The sequence below is a fragment of the Aptenodytes forsteri genome, unplaced genomic scaffold (genome assembly GCF_000699145.1).
Source record: "Aptenodytes forsteri isolate BGI_AS27 unplaced genomic scaffold, ASM69914v1 Scaffold289, whole genome shotgun sequence".
In the NCBI taxonomy this organism is placed as follows: domain Eukaryota; kingdom Metazoa; phylum Chordata; class Aves; order Sphenisciformes; family Spheniscidae; genus Aptenodytes; species Aptenodytes forsteri.
This window is the reverse complement of record NW_008795025.1, coordinates 1,461,439-1,470,526: the sequence shown is the minus strand read 5'-3', so window position 1 is coordinate 1,470,526 and position 9,088 is coordinate 1,461,439. Positions and strand designations below refer to the sequence as shown.

Here is a 9,088-nt window from a genome sequence, read left to right as displayed (position 1 = left end):
CACTATGGAACATTAAAAAAATTTAAAATCCTGTCGATCCCTGAATAAGAAGTTGATTGACACAGTTGTTTTGTTTTTCTCCAAGAGGAGGAGGAATAAGGGAGAAAAACTTTTAACACTCGGCGGGGGGGGGGAGGAGGGAGAGAGAGAGATTAGGCTTTATGAGAAGCTGAGGTAGGCCTTGGGTTACTTAGCAGCTTTAAGAGAAAAGGGGGGGGGGAGGGGGGAGGGAGAGAGAGAGAGGGAGGGGGAGAGAGAGAGAGATTTCTATTTTGGCAACATCTTGGGAGCTTCTTTCTGTCCAGTGGTGGCATTGCACTAATTACAGTACCAGCCTGCCAGGTTGGTGCTGACTCTTTAGAGCCAAGAACGGGAAGACGGTCCTTTCTCCCCAGACTCTGTAGCCGTGTTTCAATCTGGTCCAGTCGTGGACACAGATCCCTGTGCCGTCTCCCCCACAGCGACAGCCTCCTCCTGCGGAGGAGATTCTTCCTCCGCCTGCCCCCGAGACGTGACGGTGGTTTCGGGGGAGATGCTGTGAGGCCCCTCCAGAGGCATACAGCCAGGGTGGTTCTTGCGAAAGTGCTGGTTGAGGATGGCCTGGAAAGGGAAGCTTTTGCCACAGACATGGCAATGAAAGGGCTTGTTGCCTGTGTGCTTGCGGATGTGATACTCCAGCTGATCCTTGCGGGTGTACTTCTTCCCACACATGCGGCAGACAAAAGGCGTGATGCCCATGTGGAGACGCATGTGCCGGTCCAGGCTGCCTTTCTGGTTGAAGGATTTGGCGCAGTAAATACAAGTGAGCCGTGGGTTGTACCGGAACCAGCGCTCTGAAACCTCCTGCTCCCGGAGATATTCCACATAACCGCTCACTCCGAGCATAGCCGATTCCTCCCCCTGCGAAGGAAGCAACAGGGATTTAAGTAACAAGCAGCCTAAAACAAATTGCAGGAAAGAAGATCAGGCTGCGGTCCAGCCAGTAAAGCACTGAAGCATGTGCCAAACCTCGAAATCAGCAGCACTAATGTCTTCAACCTCAAGCACACATTCAAGTGCTTAACTGGAGCCTTGGGGCTGAAGACAAATGAGCAATCAATTAGAAACCTCTGCTATGGTGGCCCCTTCTGCCAAGTCATTTGCTAGATCCGGGGAAGAAAAGTCAGGAGGGCGCTTAGCCACCGATTGACTTGTGGATCAAATGTGTCAATACATGTTATTTTTTTTAAAACTTGGGCCAGTTTGATAAAAATACTGTATATCACATTCTGGCTTACTTACTAAAGGTTAAAAAAAGAAGCCAATTGATGAGCTTGCAGTAAAACGAAGGTGGAATAAACTACAAATCATATCTGAAACTCTTCAGGTGTCACTTTACACAGGTATTTATTCATGTGTCATTCAGGATTCATTTTATAATGAATCACGTTTGCCTAAATGGCTGTGTAAACCATCCCAGCCCTGCGGCATTGCAGGGAAGGATCTGCAGCACAGAGAGCTGGCATGCCTGGCCCAAGTCACAGAGCGAGGACTAGCTGGCTCCTCATTATTTTCTGAAACCAGAAAGACAAACAGCCAAGGGTAACCCTGAACCACAAGCTCAGGCTCTAGGACAGCCGCTTCTGGCTATCATATTCAGAACAAGCACAAATACACCGTCTCCTGAATGCCTCTGTGCTGGAGGATGCAGTATTTGCACTCCCAAGTCTTACGCTGTTTCCCAATGATGCCAAACACAGACAAGCAACTAGCGTAATGGCAGGAGGGCCTCTCCTCTGGCAACCAGGGCTGTGCACACGCAAGCAGCAGTGTATTGTGCCAGGTGCTGTTGAATCTGGCTGTATGAGCACTGGTAGGCTGCTCGGGACTAAAGGAGATGCACAAAGCTATGGCACTTTCTTTCCATTCTACCACTGCCACTGGGCAGCGATCATGGGCAGACTATTTATAGCATCAATATGGCAATACCAGAAGAGTGGAAGGTGATGATACTTCCCCGTGTACACAGTAGCCTATGGTTTTACATTTGAGGCCACCTCACAATGGAGAAATAGTAGCAGCTTTTCTGTACGTAGAGCTAAAATTGCTTTGTATGTCACATTTGCCCTGGAGGGTTAGTTTGACCTGAAATTTTCTAGATGTATTCTGAGGACGCAGAACAAAGCTTTGGCAAAATGGGAACAAAAAGATATCTTTTGTGTTATGGAAGTGTATTACAAAGTTAGCAGACAGCAATCGTGATTTTTTTCCCCTTGCTTCATCTTACTCAAGAGCAAAGCAGCCTGGTAACTCCTCACCTGCCTCCAGCAATTTCATTTGACTGTGAACTGACACATTACTTACCCGCCAGGCACACAAGAGTTGTTCTACACAGTGTTGGGCAATACACTTGCACTATAGTGCCACTGCCATACTGATTGTATGCAACAAAAAAATTAGATCAAAATGATTAGGCACAGATATTACTACCATGCCCCACTTTGATGCACCCTATAGCCCATTATCCTCCTGTATTTCTGCATATCTCTCCCTCCTGCCCCAAAACTGTGCCCATACCGCAAGACAGCAGAGGAGTCGGATCTACTTTATGTTGCAAATTCTGCTATGCAATACAGTCCCTTGGGGATGAGACAGAGACCTCTGTACAAATCCACAGTCCTTTGACGCTCCACCCTAAAGGTTTACTGGTGTAGTGCCTGGAGAGCTTTTTGGAATGGTTTTGGCACTAACATAGAAAGGTTCAGCTGTTGTCACCCCTCAGTCTTCCACAGAAGCCAACCAACACCTCCTCCCTCAGCTCAGGCATTTGCTGTCAGTGTTTTAGGGCAGATTCAACTCTGCAGGCAAATGGAGTTTCTCCTCAGGAGTTGGTGGCCTGCCCAGAATGAGGGTTGATATTTATGCCTTCAGATAACAAGAGAAACTTGTGTTTTCCAGGTATCTGGCCGAAATCCCAAATGACAGCGAAAATCAGTTTTAAATCATGTACCGACAGCATACGTTTTCAGTGGGAGCAACTAAATCCTTTGCAACAGTAAAAGGTCTTTGTGTCACAAACAGTATTGCTTGCAAATATAAAATATTATACATTTTACCACAACACAGTCCCCTTCACCTTCAATGCCAACATTTACTTGCAAATTTCTTGATCTGCCTACCTGGGAACTGGGCTGCTTGGGCTCATCCATCCGCCCGGGAGACTCGCTTTTTGATCTGTACCGCTCAGTCACAGCAACCATGCTGCCAGAAGGGCTAAATCTGTGGGGTGGGGGAAGAGTGTAAACGGAGTTTTTAATGGGCATCAGGTCACTACAGTGTTTAGAACAACGGGTGAGCAATAGAGGCACCTGTATAGCATCTCTTCATCCTCACCAGCTAACACACAGGAGGCGGAACAGCGCAAGTATAAAGGAAAAACCAAGTCATACTGGTCTGTGGTTTCAGTCTTAATATCTGAAAAATAAAACTGAGTCATTTGGCTTCCAGTTCAGTAACAGAGAGCTTTTTGGCTGCTATCGCAAGTAAACCAATATGGGCCCAGTGACTCAGGAACTGTACAACAGGACAAGAAACCATTTCTCTAAGGGCACCTCTCATTCACCACCCTCACCCCCCTCCCCCTTTCAAGTGTGAAACAAAAGTTATGTGATGGAGTCCAGGTAGGAAACAGCGGATATTGAGTGCCGTGCAAAAAGAGATGCTCGAGGCTAGCTGATCCGTGGAAAAGAGTTAAGGAACTAGGACAGGATCGCTCTCCCAAGGGCCAGCTCAAGATCATTCCCACTGACTGATTTATTAAGCGACAAGTGACAGAATATCCACTGCTTCCAGGTAGCTGTTCCCCCATGGGACCAGAGGGATTTAGCTAGAAGAGAGGCAGGTGTGAAGGGAAACCCCACAAATGCAAACCCCCCAAACACAACAGATCTGCCCTTTATCAGATCCGTTCTTTGGTCTGAGCTAAGGGCAAGAAAACAAATGCTGGAGTGGAGGGGAAGCAGATGGATGGAGAATGAAAACATAGCAGATTTCACTACCTATTTCAATAAAGGCTTTCTGCTCTTTCATATAAATCAAAACAACAGCAGAGGCCGATGGGCTCCCCACTTCAGCTGCTTCAGAATATGTAAACCCATGACCCACTGCTGACATGGACCACCGGGAAGAAAATATCCTCTTGACCTACAGCTGGTGACCAGCTTGTTTCTCAAACAGAACCACCCCCAGATTTTCAGGCCAGAAGGCATCATTGCAATGACACTTTGCGTAACATATTGTATGTGCCCTCGTTAATTCCGATGCTGAGCACGTATCTACTGAGACTGAACTGCAATATCTTCTTTAGACAAAAACCCCACGTCAGCTATACACCAGGAGGTAGAGATTCCAACCTATACAACTATAAGTGCTAATAATTAATTTCCCAATCTAGCCTGTACCTGGAGATCCTGGTCTGATCACTACCCAGCCAAAATACTATAACCCAAACTGGATACGCTTTCTAACACCACGAAAAACTTCCTTCAGTGCTTATGCTTAATGGCCACAGGAAACATAAGGGGGAAACGTTCCAAAGCGACCGACCCAGCCAAGTGAAAATCTTGCACAATCTCCTCTTACAGCCAAGATCAGTAATTAAGTTAAAGAAAACTCACCTGTCAATCTCACTGCTGGTTGGCCTGACCACTTTGGCCCCGGAGGACCCTAAGGCGTAAGCTTCTTGGCCCATCGATCCGTGGCCTGTGGTGTCGATCACCATAGCAGTGACCTCCTCAGCGCTGCTCCCATCCTCTCCCGACGGCTGATGCTCTGCCCCGAGCCACTCCTCCAGGTTCTCCGTTTTAATGCGTACTCCTCCCAGCACCCGGACATCGTCGTCGTTCCGTCCCCCACGGTCTCCCATTCCTGTCTCAACGTACCACTGTCCCGCTCTGTTAATCCGTAGTATGGGCTCCCTGCTTTCCACGTCTGAACTCTGCTCAATTATCTGGGGGCTGGTGGACTCCTCAGGTGGGCTGAGCTCCCGAATGTCCAGTACTGTGCTAACCTGGCCCAGGCGACTCCCCTTCGGGGTATTGTGACGTGGGCTCAGAGAACGGTTTAGATTTGGCGTCACCCGGTGAGACTCTGGTGGTCTCTCCTGATGCTTTGTCCTGGTCTGGCTCAATTCTGCTTCCACCTCTGCCACGTTAATTTTGAAATGAATTCCCTCGAGAATCTGCGTGCATTTGTCTATGATGTGCTGCATCTGCAAGAAACTGGCAGCCGTTAGGTAACTGATGATGTCAGCCAGCTGCAGACATATCCTACCGGTGTAACAAAAGGAAAGGAGCTGCTCGAAAACAGAAGGGTTCTTGATGACAGAAATGGAAACGGTGCTCATTTCGTTCAAGGACATGTGGTCGCGGAAGTAGGGTGAGCTGGCAGCCAGCACCACCTTGTGAGCGCGGAAAGCTTGCCCCTGCACATTGACCACGATGTCACAGAGGCGACCCTGCATGCGTAACTGATTCAGGTGGCTCAGGACAGAGTTACTGAAGTCAGGAATCTCCAGCTGAATGTTCCCACTCTTCTCCATGGCTGTCCCAGTTGCAGGTGCACAACCTTACTGAAAAGGGGGAAAAAATACCATCGTTAAGAGAGCTAGTCTATCATTTGCATTTAAAACATTTTTTACCTACTTTCACGCAGTTTGAAATACTGGGATTTTTAGAGAAGTCTCTCACCATTTAATTTACAAGCACCTTGCAGCAGTCCTCTGATCTTTATGTGCTGTACACCACCTTTCACAAGAGTTATGTTAAAACAGTCCCCGATAAATCCCCATTCCCCATTCCTTGTGGCTTAAGTGCTCAAAACAGTTCGTTCTGTCAGCCTCAATAGAAGCATATTTGCATTGTAAAAGGAACATTAAAAATGGTTCAGGTACTAAAAATAGGCAACTGATTGCATAATGGATTAAAATACTTAGCACTTGTACCTTCTAAGCACTTTGAAAAGGGGAAAGTAATATTGTTATCCCTCCTCTGTAGAACAGGAATCAGGAAGGAGACAGCGGGACCTAAATTCTCCTCAGAGACTTTTCAAAAGCTGACCAGCACACATTTGAGCTCAAGGCATCTTAAGTACATCGTTAAAACCAAGATACTCATCATATGTGGCATTTCTGACACATGGCAGAAAATACACAACAGCCTGGTGAAAGAAAAAGAACAGAATCCGGTTCTAAACACCAGCTTATCAGACCATCCACTGGGCACAAGTGACTCCCTGGCAAAAGAAGCTGACGTTTGTGTGGTTTGAGATATTGCATACAGCAAAAGACTACTTATGAACAATGGGGATTAACAAACTAGCTCTCCTAGTTTCCCTTCCATAATTCATTTTTCTATAATCATCACATTTCATTTTGGCAAAGTTTGAAAAGGAGCCTTGACCATATATGGTAAAAATTCGGAATGATCCAAAATTAGACGTAAACTCTCCCAAAAAGGAAAAAAAAAAAAAAAGGAAAGTAATAAGTTTAATATATGGTAAAAATTCGGAATGATCCAAAATTAGACGTAAACTCTCCCAAAAAGGAAAAAAAAAAAAAAAGGAAAGTAAATAAGTTTATTAAAGACCACTCATGGCATGAACAGCTTCCAAGCTGGATGGCATCTGAAGTGTCGATTAAGCAGAGTGCTGCAGATATCAAAACAATTTCAGGCAGGCCGGGAACACCGAGGCTCACAGTGCCTACTCCGAGAAATCTCAGAATCAAAGGGAGTAGCCCACAGGAAAGTGTATGTGCCTTTGAAGGACTTTTTTTTTTTTTTTAATTTATGAACGGTGCAGGATAGCGCATGTTCATATGCCCAAGCAGACTTTGTGCAAACTTGGCAAAATACGTTACTAAACCTGAAGCTGCAGGACAGCCTGTCAACCTTGTGAAGTCACGCAGAGACTACTAAATGGCCGGATGGGTCCGTGTCTCTGGGGTGGGTGAGATCAGGGGTGCACAAAACTTCACAAGGTGCAGCTTAACAGCGCCACGTCTTAAGGCTTCTTCTCCCTTTCCCCTATCTTTAGAAGAAAGCAATAAAACCCACAAAAATCAAGGAACTATAGCGCACAGGTCCGTGTCAACACAACGTTAAGAGCAGAACTTCAAACGCACAAAACAAGGTGAAATAGAAAATCCAACGTCTTACCTGTAACGTTACGAGTAACATGCAAAGGGGAGGAAACGAGGGTGGTATCTTGTTTTCCTTTTTTCTTCTGATGTAGTAGAAAGGTCTGAAAACTTTTTGCCCCCTTCCCCTTTAAAAGGAAAAAAGAAAAGAAAGAAAAAATGTAGCACGGAGGAACTGGGTTCTCCTGAGCACAGTCAAGAACGTCAAGCTTCATCATTCTTTGTTTTGCTGGAGGATACAGCAGCAGGATTAGCTAACCATTCCATGACGTCCCACACCAAACCACAGAGAAAAGCTGAATCTTATCAAATTGATCTTTCCCCGCTGTCTGCTCAGTGTTTGTGTTGTAGCGATGCTCATTAAAATAAAAAATGGATGTGCAAATAACCTGAATAAGTAATTTCCTCTCTTATGGGGCTGGTGTCTCTGGCACTAACCCTGCAGCATTTAAACACACGCAGAGTTTTCCTCAAATGAGCCGTCTCACTTACACCATTAGGAACACTCACACAGCCGAAATCACATCGAGCACATGCAAATGTTTACAGGATTGGGGAGCCTGTAGTCTCATAATCTTCCCAAACCACCAGTTTCTAAAGCGATAAACCCCAAAGCATTCTCTTAAGGAAGGCAAGCAAAGGAAAGGTGCGTGGGCATCCTTTGTGAGGTGAAACACCCTTGCCGAGGCAGGGACCACCCAGGTAGGTTTGCGCAGGGAGGCGAGGCTGGAGGCAGAGGCCGACTGTTCATTTCTCAGGGGGTCAGCTGGGGACGTACAGAAAGAGAAGGGGAAAAATAATAATCAGATCTTAACTGCTGAGTGCGGCTGCATACGGCCCCGGTCAGAAGTCAGCTGCTCCCAGGGGAGCCCTAAAAACTATTTGCAAGCTGCTTCTCTGAAGGCAGGGAAAAATCTGTCTGCCGCTGACGGCAGGAGAAAAGGACCCATGTAGCTTTGTTTACCTCAGTATCGAAGAAGTGGCATTTTATGATACGCTTTGGGGACAACCTCAGTCAGAGGCTGGCGAGGGGGAATCTTTCTTTTTGGTTCAAACTACCCTTGTCAGAAAACAATTTCTGTCCTCCCGGGTAAGGGGTCTATCACAAGCTTATGCACCGCAGCCAGCAGCGCAATGACATCTCTGTTTTTGCCTTTCCTGGCGCAGGCCTACACATTCATCTTCTCAGCCTTTACCTGCAGGATGAGCGGGATCTCCCACTGAGCAGTGCTCTTTACAGAGAACATACTGAGACATTTATCTCTTTTTAATATGATTTAAAGTATCACCAGCTGAGACTTGCACTTACTTATCTCAGAAAATGCCTTTCACCCAGTGAGGCGAGTGCAACTACCAAGACCGGGAGAAATTCTTGATTCATCGGGCCCTCGTCAAAAGCCAAGACAGACCATCTGCAGCAGATGATGCTCAGTCTGAATATATCCTTTTGGCAGAAAACTGTCAAGCTGGGGAGCTGTTTAGAGGAGGTGGAACTGAAAAGTCTCGACTTTTAGGGCTGAGATTTACCACGACTGGTCAACTTGACTACTTTTAAGTTACGAAGGAGCCTTAATAAAGATAAAAACAATAGTAACTCTAAATTGAGATGAGAGATGCTGCCTTTCTCACCCTCCCCTGCCTCAACTAGAAGAGCAAAATTAACAGTGCTTGGTTTATTCCCCACTAAATCGCTCATAAGCCATGACTGCAGGCCTTCGCTCCCGGCGCGAGGTGATTACGGTGAATGTTTAGCCCTGACAGCTGCAGAGAGGCGCCTGAAGACCCGAACCCAGGGGTGCGCGGAGAAGGCGGACCGAAATCCACCCTCCCCTCCCCCCGCGGGCTAAACCACCCCCACGCCGTCCCGCCCGCGGGGCTGACAACGCACCGCTCCCCCTCCCGCGGGGGAGAGTG

At 46.8% G+C, this 9,088-nt stretch overlaps 1 protein-coding gene across 1 annotated transcript; it reads right to left on the bottom strand.

The window, feature by feature from the left end:
- Positions 1–248: 248 nt before the first annotated feature.
- ZBTB37 (zinc finger and BTB domain containing 37) lies at positions 249–7,275 on the bottom strand. The gene is made up of 4 exons (XM_009275843.2): positions 7,194–7,275; positions 4,656–5,608; positions 3,159–3,258; positions 249–900 (listed from the first exon to the last, which is right to left on the bottom strand). Exons 2-4 carry the CDS (start codon positions 5,576–5,578, stop codon positions 412–414), a joined length of 1,512 nt encoding a protein of 503 aa, XP_009274118.1. The 5' UTR covers positions 5,579–5,608; positions 7,194–7,275; the 3' UTR covers positions 249–411.
- Positions 7,276–9,088: the final 1,813 nt, after the last annotated feature.

Excerpts from the sequence above, each read along its gene's own strand:
- ZBTB37 (XM_009275843.2), bottom strand. The coding sequence starts at position 5,578 with ATGGAGAAGAGTGGGAACATTCAGCTGGAGATTCCTGACTTCAGTAAC. Across the intron at positions 3,259-4,655 it reads ACCAGCAGTGAGATTGACAG|ATTTAGCCCTTCTGGCAGCA; the intron begins GTGAGTTTTCTT and ends CCCACCCCACAG. Across the intron at positions 901-3,158 it reads CCAAGCAGCCCAGTTCCCAG|GGGGAGGAATCGGCTATGCT; the intron begins GTAGGCAGATCA and ends CTTCCTTCGCAG.